At 37.1% G+C, this 26,363-nt stretch overlaps 1 protein-coding gene across 1 annotated transcript in view; it reads right to left on the reverse strand.

The window, feature by feature from the left end:
- The window catches only part of BRIP1 (BRCA1 interacting protein C-terminal helicase 1), a 174,700-nt gene that overhangs the window by 142,337 nt on the left and 6,000 nt on the right, over positions 1-26,363 (reverse strand). Inside the window, exons 4-6 of the mRNA XM_003278472.4 lie at positions 25,565-25,738; positions 17,570-17,697; positions 15,536-15,655 (exon numbers count right to left, since the gene is read on the reverse strand). Of these exons, the coding sequence (XP_003278520.3) occupies positions 15,536-15,655; positions 17,570-17,697; positions 25,565-25,738 (422 nt within the window). The remainder of the gene's footprint in view (positions 1-15,535; positions 15,656-17,569; positions 17,698-25,564; positions 25,739-26,363) is intronic.

Raw genomic sequence — 26,363 nt, forward strand, 5'->3', positions numbered from 1 at the left:
TTCCCAGAACACAGCGTTCAAATGTTATTTTTCACTAAATGGAACCAGGGTTCCTTGGAGAAATGGCTGAATCCAAGACTAGGGCAGGGAAAATATAAGGTAAGCCTGGAACACTATCTTGTGCCAAAAAATACGAAGTGTTCCAAGAATGATTGGTATATGTCAGAAAGACACAAGCAACTTAACTGGTTTCCCACTTGAGTACCAAAACAAATCATACAATAATTATAACTCACTGAATAAAATGGAAAATCACAAGTCCATAAAGATATAAATAAAATGAGTAAACTGAATTTTTTATAAGGACCTGTTATTTATATAATTTCAGAGTTCTTCCCCCATAAAGTCCTCTTTTATAAAGGCAAAAAGATAACTGTAAAGTTATATTTTTTACCTAGCAGATATCATATTAATCAACTTATCAATCATTAATAATGAGAGAAAATGAAACTGTGTGCCACCTCATAAGATGCAATGAGCAGAAGGCATCACTTCTGTGACATTCCTGCCAAAGATAAATAACCTCAGTCTAATGAGGAGAAAACCCAAATTAAGAGACATTCTAGATAAGCTGTAATATTCTGAAGTGTCAAAATCACGACAGTCAAGGAAAGACTGAAGAAGTGTTCCAGACTGAAGAAGTTACTAAAGTGACAACTAAATGCAATGCATGGTTCTGACTGGATTCTTTTGCTTTTATAAAAGCGTTATTAAGACAATTGCTAAAATTTAAACCGGTTCTGAGTATTACATGGCAACAATGAATCAATTTTAACTTCCTGATTCTTATGGTTATATTGTGATTATGTATAAGAATGTCTTTGCTTATAAGACATAGACACTAAAGTATTTCAGGGTGAGGGAACATCAGGGCAACAACATACTCTTAAATGGCTCAATAAAAAAAAATATTTGTATTGTACTTCCAATTTCTCTATAATTTTGCGACAGCCAAACTTTTAAAAAGCTAAAATAACCAAAAGATAAATTTACTGGGCAGATAGTTGGTCAATCACCAAAGTAGTTTTCAAAGGTAAAGTTATCTTTCCACACCCAGTATCCATGAATGAAAACGTTCTACATGACAATTGTAGATATTATTACCACTGAATAGCTACACTCATGTTGGCTGGGTTGCTATACATATTTATTTCATTAATGTATCTACACATCAAGAAAACTTGGAAGAATGGCTGAATTTTGTCAACTTTCTCTGAAATATTCACCAAGTTCACTCAATATGATAAAGAAGATTTGAAATTTTTGAGAATTAAACATTTCCACCATAAAGCATACTACGTTTTCTCCAAGCTCTCAAAAAATTGTAATTATTGGGACGGGCGCAGTGGCTCACTCCTGTAATCCCAGCACTTTGGGAGGCCGAGGCGGGCGGATCATTCGAGGTTGGGAGTTTGAAACATGCCTGGCCAACAAGGCGAAACCCTGTCTCTACTAACAATAAAAAGAAATTAGCCAGGCATGGTGGCAGGCACCTGTAATCCCAGCTACTCGAGAGGCTGAGGCAGGAGAATTGCTTGAACCCAGGAGGTGGAGGTTGCAGTGAGCCAAGACTGCACCACTGCACTCCAGCCTGGGTGATGGAGCAAGACTCCACCTCAAAAAAAAAAAAAAAAGCCATAATTATTGGAGCTGAAGGAAACACTCAAGCAATTAGTCATCCATTCTATCATCCTACCCCTAGGCAAATTTGCAGACAAGGCAGGAGATTCACACTAACTCCACTAACCTCTGGCCTAACTTAACCAAGATTAAAATAGTATTGAACAGGGGTTGGCAAACTTTTTCTCTAAAAGGCCAGAGATTTTCCTGCTGGCTGAACATGAAAAGAAAGAAAAGAAAAATAAATAAATAGACAGAGAGTAAATATTTTAGGTTTTGTGAGCCATATGGTCTCTGTCACAACTACTCAACTTTACTGTTACAATGCAGAAGTTCCACAGACAATATGTATAAACAAATGTAAAATGCGTTCATAAAAACTTTATTTATAAAAACAGGCAGCAGGCTGTATTCTGCCCATGGGTCATAGTTTGCCAACCACTGGCATAGGAAAAAAGATTACGACAAAAAAGTATACATCAAAATAGACCTGCTAAATTTTACTATGACTGTGATATATTAGGTGAAAAATAAAAGCTATATACTATAATCCTAATTTTGTGTGTGGGGAGGGAGTATATATGTAACATATGTGTGATATATGTCATATATACTACATAACAAATATATGTAATATATACTACAGTATCAACCCCTTTACAACACCTGATTGCAGGAGTGAGCCACCACGCTCAGCCCAATAATTACGATTTTTTTGAGAGCTTGGAGAAAACATACTAGTGTTCTCGATGGTGGAAATGTTTACATATATATCCAGTTGATACTGAGTATATATGTAATATACACTACATAACAAAAATGGCAACAAATTCTACTTATCTTTGTGTATAAGCCACCTTTCAAGGTTACTTTGCAGCTCTTCCCATCAAGATGTGAGCTTTACCCCTTGAGTCTGGATTTGGTCATGTGATTTGCTTTTGGTGACTGGAACATCAGCAAATCTGACACAAACACAGACTCAAAAGGCATTTGCACACTGGGGCTTTTTCTCTTGCTGCTCTTGGAACCCTGAGGCCACCATATACATAAACCAGAATTAGCCTGCTAGATGATGAGAGAGACCCACCTCATGGTCCCAGCTGACTACCAATCAACTCCCTGAAGCAGGGCTGCCTTGCTGACTTACAGCTGACCTGCAGTTGACCACAGACACATGAGTAGGCCACCTGAGATCAGTAGAAGAAATGCCCAGCTGAGCCCAGCCTAAATTGCTGACCCCCACAACAGTATGCTAAATAAATGGTTGGTTTGTTACAGCAACAGATAACATTGCATGTGTGTGTGCACGCACATGTGCACACTTAAGAATAGACAGCAGGCAGAATATCAGGGGTTGATACTGAGGAGACAGTTTAAGGATTAATGTTAATAATTTAAGTACACATTTTGGTGGTTCCCAGATTTTCTCTTAGATGATGCTTTTATATTCAGAAAAAAGTTATTTAGAAATATAAAATTTAGTTCAATATAAAAGAGTATTTTTCATTATTTCCACTAAATATTGAGAGTCTAAAAATACGGACATCTTGACCTGATGTATTTAAATGAATTGATAGATTTTACGTTCTAACAGAGAGTTTGGAGATAAATAGTTACAGGTACATAGAAAACCAAGCAAAGGACAAGACAACTACTAGCACCAAAAAAAAAAAAAAAATACTGGTTTGGGGAAAGAACTGTAATCAGTTTAAATATTTACAGAATTATAATAATACAAATACCAAATGCTGGCAGGCTAAAGGGGAGAAGTAATGAGAAAGGAGAAAAGGATAGGAGAAAGACAACAGAAAGTATCTAAAACCGAAAACTAGAGAGAAAAGCAAAATATGCATGCTACTTCAAAAACTATCAGAATAAAAAAGAAAAATAATTGAAAATTATTTACTTCAGATAGTGGGAATTGGTGAATAATAGAATTAGGGCAGGGGTCTACTGCTTTTCTGTTTGAAGCCAAGTGGAATTCTTTGACATATTTTTTCACACATACTGTTAAAAAAAAAATAAAATTTAAAGAGGAAAAAAAAGTCCAGGAACCAATCCAAGTACATATAACAATTTAGTACATGATAACAGCAAAACTTCAAAACAGGAAAAATTATTAAGTGACACTGGGACAACTGATCAACTATTTGGGAAAATATGCAATTAGAGCCTGACCTCATACATGCATGAAAATAAATCCCATAAACAAGAGAGTTAAATGCACAAACAAAACTATAAAAGAACTATTAAAAATATCCCTATAAATTTATAGAAAAGGATTTAGAAAGATCCTCATGAAAGTGTTCATGGTGCTTGCTTCTGGGAAGCAGAGAGGGGGATGGGATTAATATAAGGGAGAACATTTTAATTTTTATTCTGTATTGGTTTTTATAATGTTAAAGGTTTTTCAAAAAATGTTATTACTTTTTTTTTTTTTTTTTTTTTGAGACAGGGTTTTGCTCTGTCACCCAAGCTGGGATGCAGTGGCATGATCACAGCTCACTGCAATCTCCACCTCCCGGGCTCAAGCAATCCTCCTGCCTCAGCCTCCTGAGTAGCTGGGACCATAGGCATGAGCCACCACACCAAGCTAATTTTGTTTGTGTGTTTTTTGTAGAGACAGGGTCTCGCTATTTTGCCCAGGCTGATCTCAAACTCCTGGGCTCAAGTGAACCACCTACCTCAGCCTCCTCAAGTGCTGGGATTACAGGCATAAGCCACCATGCTTGGCCAAAAGCAATTTTTAAATCTGCATTAAGTCACCTATATTTAACAATACTGTCATACCCTCTTAAGTATAAGGATCTGAGTAAAAATTGTAAGCTACAAGAAACAGTGGTGAATCATGCATCTACTTAACTATGGCCATTTTTTTCATTCATTTATTCAACAAATAATACGAGTAGCTACTAGGTGCAGGCTCTGTGCCAGAGGCTGGTTATAAAAAACTGAGAAAAAGAGACATTACACTTGTCCTTATGGTCAGTCTGGTAATGAGGCAAACAAAACAAAACAGTTAAACCTACAAATAAATAAATAATTATAAATTTGGGTAAGCATTGTAAATGCTTACATTTGGTGTTGAGACACTAAAAGAGGGACGAATCTTGAAAAAATTACCTGCACGGTAATGCATATAATATGACCTGTAATAGTATAAAAATGAACTGTCATCAAAAAGTCATCTGGAAGAGTTTATTCAGAGACAGAATAGTGAGGTGGTTTAGAGGATCAACTCCAGAGTCAGACTGCCTGGGTTTTAATCCAGCTTCTACTCACCAGGTTTGTGACATGAACAAGTTATTCAAATACTCTGTGCCTCAGTTTCCTCAGATATAATTGGGGAAAATATTAATATCTTCCTGATAGGGTTGTTATAAATATTGAGTAAAATTCTTTTATTTTGAAAACTGTCAAACCCCAAGAGAAGTTAAAAGAACATGACAATAAGCATCAACTCACATGAACCTGTATTTGCCAGGTGAATTAATATTTCTAAATTGCTTAGAAGAGTGTCTGGCACATAACACAGTAAGCACCAGTATCACCATATATATGCGGTTATGTTAAATAGCTATTTAAAATAAAAGAAAATTAAAAGTATAAAGTAAAAGAAAGAAGGGTAGGAAGGAAGGAAATAAAAATGGGGTATGGGAGGAAGAAAAAGGAAAAAACAATAGCCTGATGATCGCCCCAGTGTTAACACTTTGTAAGAAGGTCAACAGCGCACTCTGCTGGACCCAAGTGTCTTCCACACACCAGGCGCAAGTTATGAATTAAAATAATATGCTACTGCTGCATTAAATCAAATATAATTACTTTAATTAAAGTATATAACGAATGTTAGCATTTATTTAATGCATAAATAAAAAGCAGGTATAAGCATAAGAATGTATCTGAAGACAACCCTGGCTATTGTGAGTATTTACTAAAAAAATGAACAGAATATAAATAAATCTAGAGAAAATGATTACGAATGATAGAACAAAGTAATATCAAAACGTTAACATACTATTCTAAAAAACGATGTTTTTCTTAACTATATTTTGACCATTTGGAGACAGATGCCTCACTAGATCTTTGACATATGAATTGTCAGATTAAGAAAATAAATCTAAACTGTAAGGAAAGGGATCAAGCAGTGGACACCAGAAAGTTAATTATATAAGAAAAGGTACTGGAGAGACTTAGGGGTATTACACTTAATTTCCTCCTCTGAGAGGAAGACAGCTGATTGTGTCTCAAAGAATTGCATTAAAAGAAAGTACAAAACCTTTAAAAAAAAAAAAAAAAAAAAGAAAGAAAGAAAAGGTACTGACACTATTTTCCGACTTGAAAAGAGAGTTAGGAGCCTAGAAATGATAGAAAAATAAAGAGACAACAATCTAATTCTCCAATCCACTGGGTGGAAACCAAATTATTTTCATAAAAACTAAGGAAATTTGAAGAACCTAAAAAGTTTGATGTCAAATTCAGGGGAAAACAGAAATCGTCAAACTAATTTATCATTTAATTTATGGAAGAAGGTTTGTCAAAAGTAATGCAACTGCAGATTTGAAAAACGTGAAGACTCTAAGACTTACACCTTTGCAGGGATAAGAGAACTAAACCATTAATTTATGAATCCAAATAAATATTTCTATTTACAAAAATACTGTACTCCCTAGTATCATATAATAAAAAGCAAGACAGGAAAAGCGTCCTTAGAATTTAAAGGTGTTAGAATTCAATTAGATATAACGTATCTCCTGACCTCGTGATCCGCCCGCCTCAGCCTCCCAAAGTGCTGGGTTTACAGGAGTGAGCCACCGTCCTGGCTAACACGGTGAAACCCTGTCTCTACTAAAAATATAAAAAATTAGCCGGGCGTGGTGGCGGGTGCCTGTAATCCCAGCTACTTGGGAGGCTGAGGCAGGAGAATGATGTGAACCCGGGAGGTAGAGCTTGCGGTGAGCCAAGATCGCGCCACTGCACTCCAGCCTGGGCGACAGAGCGAGACTCCGTCTCAAATAAATAAATAAATAAATAAATAAATAAATAAATAAATAAAGTATCATTAAATCTAGTCCCACATTCTTTTTCCTTCCATATGAAGGAACTGGTTTTGACAAAAAAGTTACTTACCCAGGTCTCTCAATTTACCTTATTCAAGATTATTACAAGGTCTAGATTAAAATACAACAGATAAAATGTGAGGCATTTTGGTCTGAAGAAAAAAGCAAAAATAAAAATAAAGTATAAAAAAAAGTGAGGCATATGATCTGTCAGCATAAGAAAAGTTCTAATATATGGACTACTTTTTTTTCCAATTACTTTATCTAAAAGTTTTGGCAATAAACTCATTTCAAAAGCTGCTGTGTAATAAATATTAAAACTTATGACATTAACACACATGAAACTATTTTTCTTCTACTTTTTATGAAACCACCTATCCCAAAATCTACAGAAAATACTTTTATGATTTATAATAAGTCACTTTGCAAAGACTAAGAAATGTTACAGCAGAAATCAAAGTAAGTTCCTACAAGGAAAAATATTTACTCCCCTATGACACCCAAAAATCCCATTTTTTAAATAAATTACCTCTACTCATATCCCCATTATTTTTTCTTATAGTACGTTCACGGAAATAATTAGTCCTTGTTCTCTGAAAACCTAGATGTATTATTTAATGCTAGAAATCCATGAGAAATTTACTAAAAATTTACTTAACATACAAAAAGGAGAAACATTCATACTCACTAAAACTATACATTTTGTTATGATTATATTTCTATTATAACTACTTATTCTATTTTTATGTTAGGAAGAAAAAAATAAAATTGAAAATACAATTCATTTTACCTATGTATTTTTGGTTTTTTTTTTCCCATAACCTTTCAGAAAGCACATAAAATTACTTTATACAGTCATGTTTTTCATCATAGACTACCAAGAAAAGAAACTAATATTAGAGCTCAATCATATGTTCCTTGCACTGCAAAAGTGCTTTGATGTCTGTTAAATTTACTTTGTGAATGTTTAATTAGTATGGCATATCTCTCTTACATCTTCTTGCAAACAAAAATTCAGTGTCACACTAGTGAAATGTTATCATTTGAGGGACTAGATTTAATTGAGAGATTTAATTTGTTCATGAAATTTTCAGACTTATGAGAAATTATCAGAGGCCTATATCTTAATGTTATGAGTAATAAATCACCCACTTATGAAAAATTATTCCATTTCTAGAGATGTGTAGTTATACCACCTAAAGCCAAGGAAGAAAATGTGCAATTTCTGGTTTAAAAATAAAATAGATATAAAGATACAGATATACAATTATCAATACAGCTATATTTTACCAACGAGAAGACCATAATCAATGATCAACAAATATCAGCATACTACATAACCAAAAGGAGAAATCAATCAAAGCATTAGGCTTAAAATTAAGGTACTCAACCAAGGGCACAGTAGCTGTGCTTATATGGTCAAGTGGTTTAGACTCAACAGGTTTCAGCCGTAAACATCTTCAACAGATATCAAAAGAATTTCTGGCCAGGTTCCATGGCTCCCGCCTGTAATCCCAGCACTTTGGGAGGCCAAGGCAAACAGATCACCTGAGGTCAGGAGTTCGAGGCCAACCTGGCCAACATGGCGAAGTCTCATCTTTACTAAAAATACAAAAATGCGCTGGGCATGGTGTCGGGTGCCTGTAATCACAGCTACTCGGGAGGCTGATACAGGAGAATCGCTTGAACCCAGGAGGCAGAAGTCGCAGTGAGCCGAGATTGCCCCACTGCACTCCATCCTGGGTGACAGGGGAAGACTCCGTCTCAAAAAAAAAAAAAAAAAAAGGAATTTTCTACTAAACTCTAAACCTAACTCCTCAAAATTTATTATCAACAATAACATTAATAATACATTAATAATACCTTTTAGCAGCATTTAAAAATAAGAACTACAAGGCCAGGTGCAGTAGCTCACACCTATAATCCTAGCACTTTGGGAGGCCATGGCAGGTGGATCACTTAAGCCCAGGAGTTTGAGAGCAGCTTAGGCAACATAGTGAAACCTTGTCTCTAAAAAAGTTAACTAAATAAATAAAATAAAAACAAGAACTACATATTACTCCAAGCAACCTACAGATTCAATGTAATCCCTATCAAAATACCAATAACATTCTTTACAGGAATAGAAAGAACAATCCTAAGATTCATATGGAACCACAAAGAGCCTGAATAGCCAAAGTAATAGTATGCAAAAAGAAAACTGTAGGCACCACACTATGTACTACACAAAGCTATAGTAACCAAAACAGAATGGTATTAGTATAAAAATAGACACATAGACCAATGGAACAGAATAGAGAACCGAGAAGTAAATCCAGGTATTTATGGTTGACTGATTCTCAACAAAGATGCCAAGAACACATATCGGTGAAAGGACCCCCTCTTCAATAAATGGTGCTGAGAACACTGGATGTCCATATGCAAAAGGAAAAAACTAGATCCCTCTCACCATCCACAAAAACCAACTGAAAATAGATTAAAGACTTAAACATAAGATCCAAAACTATAAAACTACTAGAAGAAAACATAGGGGAAAAGCTTCAGGACACTCATCTAGGCAGATTTTACGGGTAAGAATTCAAAAGTGCCAGGCGCGGTGGCTCAAGCCTGTAATTCTAGCACTTTGGGAGGCCAAGGCGGGCGGATCACGAGGTCAGGAGATCGAGACCATCCTGGCTAACATGGTGAAACCCCGTCTTTACTAAAAATACAAAAAATTAGCTGGGCGTGTTGGCGGGCACCTGTAGTCCCAGCTACTCGGGAGGCTGAGGCAGGAGAATAGCGTGAACCTGGGAGGCGGAACTTGCAAGTGAGCCGAGATCGCACCACTGCACTCCAGCCTGGGGGACAAAGAGAGACTCCGTCTCAAAAAAAAAAAAAAAAAAAAGAATTCAAAAGTACAGGCAACAAAAATAAAAATAGACAAATAGGACTGTATCAAACTAAAAAGCTTCTGCACAGCAAAGGAAACAACAGAGTATAGAGACAACCTGTAGAATGGGAGAAAATTTTTCCAAACTATTCATCTGAGAAGGGACTACTACTATCCAGAATATACAAGGAACTCAACAGCAAAAAAACAAATAATCTGATATTAAAATAGGCAAAGGGTGTGAATAAACATTTCTCAAAAGATACATAAAGCCTACAAGAACATGAAAAAATGCTGAACATCAATAATCATCAGAGAAATATAAATCAAAAGCACAATAAGATATCATCTCACCCAGTTAGAATGGCTTACTATCGAAAAGACAAAAAAATAACAAATGTTAGTGACGATGTGGAGAAAAAGAAACTCATACACTGTTAGTGGAAATGTAAATTAGTACAGACATTATGGAAAGCAGTAATGGAGGCTTCTCAAAAACCTAAAAATATTACTACCATATAATCAAATAATCCAGCAATCCTACTACTATTTATCCAAAGGCAAGAAAATCTAGAGGACAGTGGCACGATCATATCTCACCACAGTCTAAAACTCCTAGAGTCAAGTGATTCCCCCATGCCTCAGCCTCCCAAGTAGCTAGGACTGCAGGCACGTACCACCATGCCTGGCTAATTTTTTTAAAACTTTTGTACAGATGGGGTTCTCGCTATGTTGCCGGGGCTGGTCTCAAACTCCTGGCCTGAGTGATTCTCCTACCTGAGCCTTCCAAAGTGTTGGGATTACAGGTGTGAGCCACCACACCCAGCCAACACCATGTTTATTGCAGCACTATTCATAATAGACAAGATAAGGAGTTGGCATCAACCTAAATGTCCATCAACAGATGAATGGATAAAGAAAATGTGACACATATACACAATGGAATATTATTCAGCCATAAAAAAAGATTGCAACCTTGTTATTTGTAGCAACATGGGTAAGCCTGGAAGATATTAAGTGAAATAAGTCAGGCATAGGCAGGTAAGTACTGTATGTTCTTACTCATATGTAGGAGCTAAAAAAAATGAGCTCATAGAAGTAGAGTAAATTGTGGTTATCAGAGGTTAGGAAGGGGTGAGGGGAGGGGAGGATAAGGAGAGGTAGGTTTACAAATTCATAACTACAGCTAGATTGGAGAAACAGAAGGAATAAGTTCTGGTATTCTATAGCACTCTAGGGTAAATACGGTTAACAATAATTTCTTACATATTTTCAAAAAGCTGTAAGAGAGAATTCTGAATATTCGCAACACAAAGAAATGACAAATGTTTGAGGCGATGGATATGCTAATTACTGATTTGATCATTACACATCACATACATGTATGAAAATTATCACACTGAATCCCATAAGTATGTATAATTATTATGTGTCAATAAAAATAAACACAAAATAAAGATAAGAACTACAAATATGTAATATTATTAGTCAGTATTATATAGAATCTTTTATCAGCAGCAGCTAAAGGTAAGAACTACAAATATTTATCCATTTGCTGCTGTTACTATTACTACTACTGCTGCTACTTCTACTACCACTTGACACTTAAACTCTAAGGTATGCCAGATACTGTCAGCACTGTATAGGTATTAACTTGTTTGATCCTCCTAATGGCCCCGTGAGATAGGTACTATTACTAACCCCATTTAACAAATAGCTAAACATAATACCAAGGGTTTAAAAAATCAAGGTTATACAGTTAATAAAGAGTAGAGCTATGATTAAAATCCAAGCAGTCTCAAGATATGAAAATAACCTAAGTGTCTGTCAATGGATGAATAAAGAAATTGTGGTGTGTATGTGTATGTCAATGGAATATTAACCCTAAAAAAGATCCTGCTATTTGTGACAACATGGATGAACCTAGAAGGAGGACATTATGCAAAGTGAAATATGCCAGATGTAGAAGGAAAAATACTACATGACCTCACTTATACGTGGAATCTAAAAAAGTCAAATACATAGAAACAGAAATCAGAACAATGGTTACCAGGGCAGGGAGGTGGGGGATTTGAGGAGATGTTGATCAAAGAGTAAAAAGTTGAATTTACATAGGATGAATCAAGTCTAGAGATCTAATGAACAGCATCATGACAACAGTTAATAATACTATATTCTAGGCTGGATATTTTGATATTGGCTTTAAAAATTTCAGATGTTCTCAACACACACACACACACACACACACACACAAAAGGTAACTATGTAAGGAGATGAATGTTAATTAGCTTGTGATATGATTTGGAAGTGTGTCCCCTCCAAATCTCATGTTGAAATGTGATCCCCGAAGTTGGAGGTGGGGCGTAGTGTAAAGTGCTTGGGTCATCAATGGCTGGTGCCCTACCCTCACAGTAATGAGTTGAGTTCTTGCTCTGAGGTCACACGAGATCTGGTTATTTAAAAGAGTGTGGAACCTCCTCTGCTCTCTCTTCCGTCCTCTCTTTCCATGTGACAAGTTTGCTCTCTCTTTGTCTTCTGGCATGCTTGTAAGCTTCTTGAGGCCTTCACCAGAAGCAGATGCTGACACCATGCTTCCTGCACAGCCTACAGAACTGTGAGTGAAAATAAACCTCTTTTCTTTATAAATTGCCCAGCCTCTGGTATTCCTTTACAGCAATTCAAACAGACTATCACAGCTTGGCTGTAGTAATAATTTCACTATGTATATATATATTAAAACATCATGTTGTACACCTCAAATATATACAATTTTTATTTTATGTATTTATTTTTAATTTTTTTTTAGAGACAGGGTCTCTCTGTCACACAGACTGGAGTACAGTGGTTCAATCATAGTTCAATACAGCCTCAATCTTCTGGCTCAAGGGATCCCCCTGCCTCAGCCTCCTGAGTAGCTAGGACTACAAGTACACACCACCACACACAGCTATTTTTTTTTTCTATTCTTTGTAGAGACAGGGTCTCGTTATGCTGCCCAGGTTGGTCTTGAACTCCTGACCTCAAGCAATCCTCTCACCTTGGCCTCCCAAAGTGCTGAGATTATAGGCATGAGCCATGATGCCTGGCCCAATCTTTATTTAAAAATTAAACTCAGGCAGTATGTGTCCAAAGTCCATTCTCTTAACCAATAAAAACAAAACAAGCCAGGTGTAGTGATTCATGCCTATAATCCCAAAACTCTGGGAGGCCTAGGCAAGAGGATCACTGGAGGCCATGAGTTTGAGACCAACGTGGGCAACACAGTGAGACCTCATCTCTACAAAAAATAAAAATAAAAATTTAGCTGGGCATGGTGTTGCACATCTGTAGTCCTTGCTACTCAGGAGGCTGGGGTTGGAGGATCACTTGAGCCTGGGATTTTGAGGTTACAGTGAGCTATGATCACACCACTGCATTACAACATGGGCAACACATTGAGACCCTGTGTCTACAAATAAAGCAAACAAAAACAATTCCCAAGAAAAAAAACATCGTAATCATGGCTAACTCTATACTTGATTTGTTTATCCGTGAACTTCTACATATTTCTTTCCTTATCTTGGTGTTAGAACCCTATTTAGGTGGCTCCAGGACTGCAGAGAGGCATTTTAGAGAGAACATAAAATAAAGTGATTAGGGCATTTGCCAGAACATGAGAATGCCTAGGCAGGATTTAGCTCTACTATTTACTAGCTTTGTGATCTTAGGCCAGTTTCTTCCTTCTCAGAGTTTCCTCATCTGTACAATGGGAATACCAATATACCTGCTTCATAATCATTGTAAGAACTCAGTAACATTCGACAAATAAATATTTATTAGACAACTAATATGCACCATATGCTGTTCTAGGCATGAGGGACACACATGAAAAAGACTGACATTACATCATAATAGGAGAGACAAATAATAAACAAGTAATCAAGTAATTTCAGATAATAGTAAGCCCATGAAGGAAAGGAAAGAAAATGAATGAGAAAACATTGTGGCAGAGCCCAACATATAGCTTACATTATAATGATGTTAATGATTATTGCAATTTAACAGAAGAAGCTTCTAGATAATTTCTCCAACTATTAATATAAAGCTTCAGTGAAGATCACCAAAAAAACGCAAATTAAATGTACAGTAACTGAAAACAAATCTGTGGTTGCCTGGGAATGGGGGGACAGGGCAGAAAAAAGGTCCATCAGTCTATCTTGCACTTAGGATGGACCTTTTCTAGGCATCATTTTGCAATATCATGCACTGGTCATTTAAATAATATTTAGTTCGCTGAGTTTAAGTTCACTGAGTTTCACAGATCTTACAAATGTTGACACATTTCATTATATAAATATAAAAAGTCATATTCTATAATATCACCAATTTCATCAGAAAAGTCTCTAGCTATCACAAAGCTGCCAAGCTCAGAGTATATACAAATTTTTTAAAATTCTGATTTTCACTTGAAAGCTCAAATTTTATCTGGCTCATTTTATCATAAAGAATTACCATGGTTAGTATATCATTCACTCTTTTTCAAGCAAAAATGATGTTCCATGACAAAAAGTGGCTAGTCAGCTCACAATCCAAACTATCCTACAGGTGCTTCTCCCCAGGACATCCATCCTGCTTCTGTATGCAAAAGTGTTTTATGAGTTCTATTCATTTCTTCACACAGAATGTTAAAAACCTAAAGAGCTGAGATTAAATAAAATTAGTAATTTTTACTGCTTCATCAAAGACATTCTTAAATGAAACTGGTTTTTTTCAAAACTGTGATCTAATGATGCTGAAGAAAACTATTATTAATATAGGTTGGGTTGAGGCCAAGGTGGGCGGATCACGAGGTCAGAAGATCGAGACCATCCTGGCTAACATGGTGAAACCCTGTCTCTACTAAAAATACAAAAAATTAGCCAGGCGCGGTGGCAGGTGCCTGTAGTCCCAACTACTCGGGAGGTTGAAGCAGGAGAATGGCATGAACCCGGGAGGCGGAGCTTGCAGTGGGCGGAGATCACGCCACCACACTTCCAGCCTCGGCAACAGAGCGATACTCTGTCTCAAAAAAATAAAAATAAAAATAAATAAATAAATAAATAAATAAATAAAAATTTTACATATATATATATATATATATAGAGAGAGAGAGAGAGAGAGAGAGAGAGAGAGAGAGATTGGAGCCAATACCTTGATTTCTGCTAAGGTACCAACAGTTTTACCCATTCTTGCTTTTGCACCACCAGTACAAATGTCAAGACAATCCAAAAGGCAATAACATATTTTTTCCTTTTTTTTTTTTTTTTTTTGAGACGGGGTCTCACTCTGTCATCCATCCAGGCTGGAGTGCAGTGGTGCAATCTTGGCTCAGTGCAACCTTTGCCTCCTGGGCTCAAGCCATCCTCCCACCTCAGCCTCCCGAGTAGCTGGGACTACAAGTGTGCACCACAACACCCAGCTAATTTTTGTATTTTTTGTAGAATCAGGGTTTCGCCATGTTGCCCAGGCTGGTCTCAAACTCGTGAACTCAAGTGATCCACCCGCCTTGGCCTCCCAAAGTGCTGGGATTACAGGCGTGAGCCACCACGCCTAGCCTACAACATCTTAATATTATTACAAAAATAATTTTCACCTCACAGACCACCCCCCCAAAAAATCTCAATATGTAGAACTCCTTGGACTACTCCTTGAGAACTGTTGCCCTAAGAATCCTGAAAGAACTTTAAGGAGTTGGAGAATTTACAAACATTAAAATACAGAACAGAAAAAATGACTTTCAGATCTCTCTCTTGTTCAATTCTCTTATTTTATAAATAAGGAAACGAGGCATAGAGAGAATAGGCTTTGCCATCTCACACATTAGTAACAGAGATGTGACAGCATTGAGGACTTCTGAGTTGGTTTCTACTGTCCTTTGTATTATACTATTCTTCCTCTTTTGTCAAAATTGGTTTAGAAAATTCCATATTTTCCTTCTTTAAAACTGAACAATGGCACTAATACATACTTTCTGTGGCGAAAAGGAGTTTATCTTTCCCAGTGGAGAGTTGAGTTTTACAGTATTTCCTGAATCAACTTTTGCATCCAAATTGTGTACTTCTGTTCCAAAGCAATGACGTTTTCTAATCTGTAAACACAGAACCAAAATGAAGTTTAAGGTGAACTAGAAGTTTAACTGGCTAGTTGTTCTCAAAGGCCAAAACAGCTCTATGTATTTTTTTCTGCATCCAAAAAAAGACTATTTCTAACAGGCAATAATAAAACAAATTTTAAAAACGCAAATAAGCACCTCATCACAACACTTAAAGGAAATAGAACATAGTAATGACTCATGAATCTTAGCCAAACTATCTTTAATTAGCAATGTACCAAAATTAGAGTACTGTAAAATGAACTTCTCATAAAATAGTCCCATCATATGGACATCAAATATAGTAATATTGGAAAGTCCAATCATATATCTAATTGGAAAATAAAAGTAAATCAAAATTTAAGCATAATTCTACATTGAAAAGAACTCAGAATAAAACTTTTAATGTAAACAGTCATGATTTCCTACAAGATGGAATAAATTACTCGATTACTATTATCACTGTTACTTACTAGATATTTGATAAACCAAGTTCTTTGATGAAATTTCTTTTACAAATACCACTAAGTTTTCTTTCCAAACTGTATCCATGCTTTTCCTACTTGTGAAAGATCTATTCACTACATAATTGGGGAGAAAAGCATTTCTATTGATAATCTCATTCCCGCCAAAAATGAAATGAGAACCAGTGAAGTGAGGGAATAAATGTTTTATGTTGAGCCCTACCTGATGACATGCAACTCTACATACACATTTTGTCAGGGGGAAATCTCTATAGGTTCACACTTCATTTGTCATTGGTACTTTGATAAAAATAAACTAGTTCATTCTATTTCTAAAAACAAGGCTGAATTATAGAAATTTATAAAGATTGTGAGTGGAACAGTTAAACTACATAAGAATGCAAGAACCTTGAGTATACTCAGTTAAAAGTACCAGTTACTTACCTACAAATAACATCCTAATTAATAATTTTTTTATTTTATATTTTTATTTATTTATTTTTAAGAGACAGGGTCTTGCTCTGTCACCAAGGTTGAAGCATAATTGCATGATCTTAGCTCACCACAGCCTTGAACTCCTAGGCTTGAGCAATCCTCCTACCTCAGCCTCCCAAGTAGCTGGAAAGTAGTCTGTAGGGCTACGTGTCTGATGAGCCTGTAGGGCTCATGCCACCACATCCTGCTCTTTTTTTTTACTTTTTTTGTGGAGACAGGAGCCTTGCTATGTCACCCAGGCTGGTCTCAAACTGCTGGACTCAAGAGATCCTCCCACCTCAGCCTCCCAGAGTGCTAGGATTACAGTCGTGAGCCACTGTATTCAGCCTAGTAATTATCTTTTTTATTTGTAACTAAATCTATTAAAATCCCAGCCTTCCTATCTCACTGCCATGAATTCTGAGAAAATATTGTGTTCATCTGCATCCAAATTTCATTTAAAATATCTGGTAATTCAAGCCTTTTAGTAATTTTTAGAAATAAATATACATATTTTATCATGTATCAATCTTAAAAACTCAGTAAGAATACATCTTGTCATTACATTAAAACTATCAATTCCAAGATATCCATAACATGAATAATCATATCAAAGGTATTTTAGCCAAAAGAAAATGCTATTTTAAGATAAAAACAATGGAGGAGTTAAAAAGTACAAAGTAGTATATCACTAAGATATGCCTTAAGTAAATATTTTACTATCAAATTCCTCGTATATAAGAAACACCATGCAGTTTCACTTGAACAACATGTTACTGTGAATAATCTGCTATAATAACAAACTCCTTTGTAACAAGTAACTCTGCAAAATGAAATTACAACAAATTACCATTTAATTTATGGCTGTCACATGACCCAACTAATCTCCACGAGTGCATTAAAAACTTGATACTTGACTACCATGTTCAGCTGTAACTAACTGGGTTATTTACTGCCAATAAACTCTGTTTACCTGCTGTGTAGTTTCTAAGGGTCGAATTCTTTTCTTCTCTACTTGAAAATCATCATTTTCATCTCTGTATATGGATGCCTGTTTCTTAGCAGATAACTTTGCAGCCAGAGTGGTTTTTTCAGGGGACTCTTATATAAGTAATAAAAAAAAATAGCATAAATAACTTACATGTAGGCAATTTTTCTAGAAGAAAACTGGAACCAGGATGTAAGGTTTATTTCTAGAAATTTCATACCATAATCTAAAACATGAAACTTAAACATGTTTAAAAAGCACTTCTCTACCATCCAGTTTACTTTACCAAAGATTTTGAGAAATATGCTTTCAACAGGAAGAGTCCAATTTGATTTTTTAAATCACTTTATGTACTTGTAGACTACTCCCAATAACATGATTTAAAATGTATAACTGCAAGGATCTCTGAAGAAAATATATTTCATGTCTGTAAAAATCTTTCTTTACAGTTTCTTTAAAGAGAAACTTTCCTACTGTTTCTCCACGTTCTTTAGAGCAAAACCATTGATTACAGAATCAAGCTCATATAGTCTGTCTTTTAATCCCATAATCCTGAAAGCTCCTTCTCAAGGTCATCAAGGACCTCTTAATCACCAAATAACATTAATTATCCCAATCTTACAAATGTGAACACTAGGTTTTTAAAAGTCCGGTAGCTTGCCTAGTATCATATAGTTATTAAATGCTAGAGCTTGGATGTGACTGAATCCTGCTGTGTGACTCCAACGTCCATACATGTAACCTCTTAGGCATACAGCCAACACTGTCTTCTTGGAACACAGCAAACACATTTGTTTCTTCCTTAATGTCTGTAACACTGCTCTTAACTATTCTCATACATTGATTTCTCCCTTTTCCTAAATATAAATATTCTTAAAGGTACCCTCCTTCCTCTTTGCTTCTCTCTAAGCATTCTCTCCACTTCCATGGCTTGAATTAATTTAACAATCTTTTTTAACAATCTTTTTAGGCCGGGCGCGGTGGCTCACGCTTGTAATCCCAGCACTTTGGGAGGCCGAGGCGGGCGGATCACGAGGTCAGGAGATCGAGACCACGGTGAAACCCCGTCTCTACTAAAAATACAAAAAGTTAGCTGGGCGTGGTGGCGGGCGCCTGTAGTCCCAGCTACTCGGAGAGGCTGAGGCAGGAGAATGGCGTGAACCCGGGAGGCAGAGCTTGCAGTGAGCCGAGATCGCGCCACTGCGCTCCAGCCTGGGCGACAGAGCGAGACTCCGTCTCAAGGAAAAAAAAAAAAAAAAAATCTTTTTTTTTTTTTTGAGATGGAGTTTTCCTCTTGTTGCCGGGGCTGAAGTGCAATGGTGTGATCTCAGCTCACCACAACCTCCACCTCCTGGGTTCAAGCGATTCTCCTGCCTCAGCCACTTGAGTAGCTGGGATTACAGGCATGCGCCACCACGCCTGGCTAATTTTGTATTTTTAGTAGAGACCGGGTTTCTCCATGTTGCTCAGGCTGGTCTCGAACTCCTGACCTCAGGTGATCCACCCGCCTAGCCTACCAAAGTGCTGGGATTACAGGCATGAGCCACCACACCCAGCCAACAATCATTTATTACATTGAGTCTATCCCACGGCCAGAGACCATGGAAAAACAGTGAAAAAGAGAACCCTTGGCCCTAAAGGATTTACAGCAGAGAAAGACCTACATGAGCAGGTCCAATACTGTTTTCAAAACACAAATTTGAGGCCGGCCCCAGTGGCTCACGTCTTTAATCCCAGCACTTTGGAAGGCTGAGGAGCCTAGGAGTTCAAGACCTGCCTGGGCAACATGGCAAAATCCCATCTCTATTAAAAATACGAAAATTAGCTGTGCATGGTAGTGCAGGCCTATAATCCCAGCTACTCGGGAGGTTGAGGCATGAGAATCTCTTGAACCTGGGAGGCAGAGGTTGCAGTGAGCTGAGATCGTGCCATGCACTCCAGCCCAGGCAACAGAACAAGACTCTGTCTCCAAAAAAAAAAAAGAAAGCTTGAGATTACATAAACTCAGAAATGAACCTATGCCACATAGCACTGATTTTCAAGTTTTTTCTAAAGTGTAGGACTATTTTCTTTTTAAAGAAATGTTGCAGCTGGGCATGGTGGCTCACACCTGTAATTCCAGCACTTTGGGAGGCCGAGGCAGGTGGATCACCTGAGGCCAGGAGTTTGAGACCAGCCTGGCCAACGTGACGAAAGCCCATCTCTACTAAAAATACAAAAATTAGCTAGCATGGTGGTGCATGCCTGTAATCCCAGCTACTTGGGAGGCTGAGGCAGGAGATCACTTGAACCCGGGAGGCAGAGGTTGCAGTGAGCCAAGATCGCGCCACTGCACTCCAGCCTAGGTGACAGAACGAGACTCCACCTCAAAAAAAGAAAAAAAAAAAAGAAATGTTGCTTAAAATTTCCAAAATAGGGATGAAAGACCCAGAACTTCCCTGAGCCACTTTCCCCCTTCCCTTATGAGTCATGTTTTCTTTATAAGGTTCTTAGAAACACAGTTTGAAAACCACTATACTCTAAAAATCCTAACAGTTTTGCCTTTCAGAAGTAGGTCTTTAATCTACCTTGAATGGGTTTTTGTATATGGTATAAAGTAGGGCTCCAATTTCAATTTTTTCCATATAGACATCTAATAGGCCCAGCACCACTCAAGTTCTTCCTTTCCCCTACAAGCTGTAGGGGCACTTCTATAAAAATATCAAGTTTCTGGATACATGTGGGACCGAATTAGGGTTCTCTATACTTTCATATGGGTCTATCACTGTGCTAACCTCAGTCTGTCTTAATTACTCTATATTTTCATACAATAAATCAGTATATTTGGTGGATCAAATCTCTCACCTTGACCTGCTTCTTCAAAAGCATCCTGGCTATCCTTAGTCCTTTGCATTTCCAAATATATTTTAGATAAGACAGTTAATTTTGAGCTCTGCATGTCCATGCAAACAGTAAAATAGCCACAAAATAAACCTAGATCAGTGATTCTCAACCGGGCCAATTTTAACACCACCACTTCTCATCCCAGGCATACTGGGCAATGTCTGGAGACATTTTTGGTTGTCACAAAAAGAGCAGAGGTGGAAATACTACTAGCATCCAGTGCATAAAGGCCAGGGGTATTGCTAAATCTCACAAGGGAGAGCTCCTACAACAAATGTTAATAGTGCCACTGTGGAGAAACTCTGTCCCAAATAAATAAGGGGCAAACTGACATGGGCCTATTAAGAGGGTAGGGAATGTCCACCCAAAATGATCATTTAGTTTTAGAAAACTGAACTGCCATGTGCCAAATAAGGGTAACCCCAATTCATAAAAATAAAAATCATATTATCATCACATACAAAAAGGCTTATCTTCCTGGTCTTGATAGCAATGGAGTTTGAAGGCAGTTCATCAAAGGGGTAAAATCTTTAAGACACAAAGTTAAAAAGAAAGAAGATATCTCCTGATTATGTTTTTTAAAATCTTCAAGAAACCTAAAAAATACCCAATAGAAAAATGGAGGCTGGGCACGGTGGCTCACACCTGTAATCCAAGCACTTTGGGAGGCTGAGGTGAGTGATCATTTGAGGCCAGGAGTTCGAGATCAGCCTGGCCAACATGGTGAAACCTCATTTCTACTAAAAATACAAAGATCAGCCGGGCGTGGCGGCAGGTGCCTGTAATCCCAGCTACTCAGGAGGTTGAGGCAGGAGAATTGCTTGAGCCTGGGAGGTGGCAGGTGCAGTGAGTTGAGATCGCACCACTGCACTCCAGCCTGAGCGACAGAGTGAGACCCCACCTCAAATAAAAAACAAAAGAAAAATGGCAAACAACTTGATTAGGCAATTCACTAAAGAGGGTATCCAAATGACCAATAAACAGATGAAGTCACCAGAGAAATACTAACTAAAACCCAATGAGAATACCACACGTACACAAGAATGACTAACATTTTTTTTAAACTATAAATATCAAGTATTAACAAAAATGGTGAACAACTTTCATATACTGCTGCAGGGGTTGGAGGGATCTGACCGGGGATGCATAAATTGATTCAACCACTTTAGAAAATGTTGTCAGTATCTACTGTAGCTGAACATACGTATATACTATGACCAGGTATGTGTCTATAGACAATACTTACCTATTTGCAGCCTTTGAACAAGAATGTTCATAACAGCACTATTAAACAATACTGAAAACAACCCAATGCCTAACAACTGTAGAACAGATTAATAAACTGTGGTATATTCATACAAGGAAATAATACACAGAAACAAGAAGTACTACTATATGCATCAGCATGAATGAATCTCACAAATACAATATTAAGCAAAAGACAGATACAAGATTACATATATAATTCCATTTCTTTTTTTTTTTTGAGACAGAGTTTCACTCTATTTCTATAAAAAGGCAAAACTCATCAGGATTTGCATTTTTCTATATTTAGGTTACAGATTAAAGGATTTACTTACAAATATAAAGAGGGTAGCAGAATACAACCTTGATTTTTCCCATTTAGACTATTCTAAATAACACTGACTCACAGTAATGTCAAAATCAAGTTGTGTACATATGGATAATCATTTTTCATATATGGTGCTGAACAACTGGATATCCACATGCAAAAAAATGAACTTGAATCCATACCTTGCACCATATACACACATTAACTCAAAACGGATCTTAGACCTAAATGTAAACCTAAAATTCTATCTGATCAAAGACTTGTATTAAAAATGTTTAAAGAAGTCTCAAAATTTAACAATAAGAAAACAAACTAATAAAAAATAGGCAATTATTTGAACAGACATATCATCAAACAAGATACATGGATAGCTAATAAGAACATGAAAATATGGGAAATGAAATTAAAACCACAATGAGATACCGCCACATGCCTATTAGAGTAGCTAAAATTAAGGCCAGGTATGGTGGCTCATGCCTATAATCCCAGTGCTTTGGGAGGCCAAAGAAGGCAGATAACTTGAGCCCAGGACTTCAAGACAAGCCTGGGGGACATGGTAAAACCAACAAAAACTACAAAAATTAGCCAGGTGTGGCAGTGCATGCCTGTAGTCCCAGCTACTCAGGAGTCTGAAGTGTGAGGATCACTGGACCCTGGGAGGCAGGGGTTGCAATGAGCCAAGTGAGCCAAGATCATAGTACTGCACCCAGTCTGGGCAACAGAATGAAACCCTATCTCCAAAAAAAAAAAAAAAAAAAAAGAATGGCTAAAATTAAAAGGACTGACAATACTAAGTGTTCACAAGGAAGTGAAGAAACTGGAACTCTCATAACTGCTGATGGGAATGTAAAATGGTATGACCACTTCATGAAACAGTTAGGAAATTTCTTAAAAAGGTGTCCGGGCACGGTGGCTCACGCCTGTAATCCCAACACCTTGTGAGGCCCAGATGGGCAGATTACTTGAGGTCAGGAGTTCGGGACCAGCCTGACCAACGTGGTGAAACCCCATCTCTACTAAAAATACAAAAATTAGCCAGGTGTGGTGGCACATTCCTGTAATCTCAGCTACTTGGGAGGCTGAGGCAGGAGAATCGCTTGAACCCAAGAGGCAGAGTTTGCAGTGAGCCGAGATCACACCACTGAACTCCAGCCTGGGCAAGAATGACTCTGTCTCAAAAAAAAAAGTTAAAACATACACACCTACAAAGCAATCTGGTCATTCTGCTCCTAGTATTCACCCAAGAGAAATGAAAACATACATCCATACAAAGGTGTAGACGCAAATGTTCCTAGTATCTGTCTTTGTAATAGCCCAGAACTAGCAATAACCCAAATATACATAAACAGCTAATTAGATAACCAATTTGTAGTATATCCATGCACTATTACTCAGAAATATAAAGAAACAAACTATTAATATATGCAACAACATAGAGGAATCTCAAAATAATTGTCGTAAGTGAAAGAAGCCAGACAAAATAAGTACACATCCTGTATGAATCCATTTATATAAACTACAGAAAACGCAAACTAATCTATAGTAACAAAAAGCAGATAGGTGGTTGGTTGGGGAGGTGAGTTATGGAGGGGTGGGAAGGAGGGATAACAAAGGTCCATAAGAAAACTTTTGGGGAAAGTGAGCATGTTTAAAAACCTTTGGAGAAAGTGAATATGGGTTTGGTGTGTATGTTCACTATCTTGATCCTGGTGAAAGTTTCATGGAGGTACATATGTCAAAATGTATCAAAGTGTACCATTTAGGATGGGCGCGGTGGCTCACGCCTATAATCCCAGCACTCTGGGAGGCCGAGGCGGGTGGGTCACTTGAGGTCAGGAGGTCAAGACCAGCCTGGCCAACATGGTAAAACCCTGTCCCTACTAAAAATACAAAAAATTAGCTGGGCGTGGTGACAGGCGCCTGTAATCCCAATTACTTGGGAGGCCGAGGCAGAGGAATTGCTCGAAACCAGGAGGTGAAGGTTGCAGTGAGCCGAGATCATACCACTGCACTCCAGCCTGGGCAACAGAGCGAGATTCTGTCTCAAAAAAAAAAAAAAAAGTGTAACATTTAAATATATGCAATTTGTTATGTCAAGTAAACCTCAATAAAGCTGTTTTTAAAAGGTTGTATATAAATATTATATACCAGAATTCCTATAATTAGCTGAAAATTAATCCCATTCATTCCTAACAACAAATATTTATCTAGCGTCTACCATATGCCAGGCACCCTGCTAGAGTTCTAGGGATACAATGGTAAGCAAATTGACAACATTCCTAACCTCACGAAGTATAGTCTGCCAAGGAAGCAGAGATTAATAAAAGATTTAGACAGACACATGTAATACAAAATGTAAAAGTGCTATAAAGGAAAGGTACACAATGAGAAGACAGACTATAATAGGGAAATCAAATCTACTCTGACAGAAAAATCAGTGATGGATACCCCAAGGAAGTCACATGTAAACTGAGGAAGAAAAGGATAATAAGTTGAAGATGGAACTTTGCTCAGAAGAGACACTAATAGAAGCAAAGGCTCTGAGGAAGGAGAAAGCATAAATAATTGAAGGAAAGGAAAGAAATCCAAAAGACCAAAATCGAAACAATGTAGACAACACTATTGGTCACCTATTTAACAACTATTCCACTTCTCTTTCCTCATTTCTACCAGAAGTTCAATCATCTACCCTCCTCTGTATAGTTATGTGCTTCAGAGGAAGCTGACTCCATCCTTGATTTTAGGAAATGGATACTGTTTGTTTTGACTTAAGTCAAACATGGCAACCTCTGTCTCCCTGCTGGTGACTGGTAAAGGAATAAAATGAGTAAAAGCAGAAGAAAGGGTTAATGGATGCTCTAAACAAGAAATGGTAGTTTGGACTATGGAGGTACCAATGGATATGGAGATGTACATCAAGAAATAAGAAAGAGCAAAGTGTCCAGGATGTTCTCTAGGTTTCTTAGGTAAATAATAGTCTATCCTTTCTATACAGCCAAAAGCAGGAGAAATATTTTTTAAATATATTATTAATAATCTTACATTACTCTTAATATATTTATCTAAAATTAGTAAAAATTATTTAAAGATCGCACATAAACATACCTGATTCTCATGTAGGATACTGGCCTCAGAAGGCCAGGCAAACTTATCAAGAATGAATCAATGAGGCTAATTAGATTTTATCTCAGGATACAAACATTGTTTTATAGAATTCTAACATACAGTTAACAATACTGGCTACAAATAACATCAATTTTGGAAAATCATTTATTATGCCTTGCCTTCGTTAAAAAATTATTTAGGCCAACAAAATGTCTCAATAAATTAAAAGTCAAACCAAGAATTTAAAAACGTCTAAGGATTTTTGACCACTCTGTGTTATTTTAAAATAATTCCATAGAAACTAGATAGAGATATATACTCAGTTATGCTAACCAAACTTATATAAATTAGGGCTTACAACAGTGATAATTAAGACTCTTATTACAGATATCAACTGACCCAGGCAAAATATAAATTACCTTGACAAGCTGATGAAGTGCCATTTCTTTCAGAAGGTGGTGTGCTTGGATAGTTGAAATGACGTGAAGTTCCTTGGTTCATGTCATTGTTTGTAAAATCCTTTGAATGGCATGTACAACAACATGACAATGGTACTTCAGCTTTTTCACTTACGCCCTCATCTGCCACCTTCCCTAAAAATGAAAGAACCTCTATTTATAATATATCTAATTAAATAAATATTAATCATTCTCTGCAGCTAGGGTAAGTAACCAGCCCTGTTCACCCAGGATTGGGAGGTTTCCTAAGATACAAGATTTTTAGGGCTAACACCAGGAAGGTACCTGGAAAACCTGGACAAGCTGGTCACTTTATCTGCAGCATCAAATTAGGACAGGAGAGAAATAAGCCAAAAATGTTTTGTCAGACACAGTGGCTCACGCCTGTTATCCTAGCACTTTGGGAGGCCAAGGCGGGCACATCAGTTGAAGTCAGGAGTTCGAGACCAGCCTGGCCAGTATGGTAAAACCCTGTCTCTACTAAAAACACAAAAATTAGCCAGGCGTGGTGGTGCACGCCTGTAATACCAGCTACTCAGGAGGCTGAGGCAGAAGAATCGCATGAACCTGGGAGGCAGAGGTAGCAATGAGCCGAGATCGTGCCACTGCACTCCAGCCTAGGCAACAAAGCAAGACTCTGTTTCAAAAACAAAAACAAAAACATTTATAGGGAAATTATCACCCATTTATGTAATCTGTAAAAATCTAATAATCTAAGATTAATAATGTAATAAAAGTACAACTACTCAAGTATTCATTT

Source organism: Nomascus leucogenys, chromosome 14, assembly GCF_006542625.1.
Source record: "Nomascus leucogenys isolate Asia chromosome 14, Asia_NLE_v1, whole genome shotgun sequence".
Taxonomy (NCBI): Eukaryota; Metazoa; Chordata; class Mammalia; order Primates; family Hylobatidae; genus Nomascus; species Nomascus leucogenys.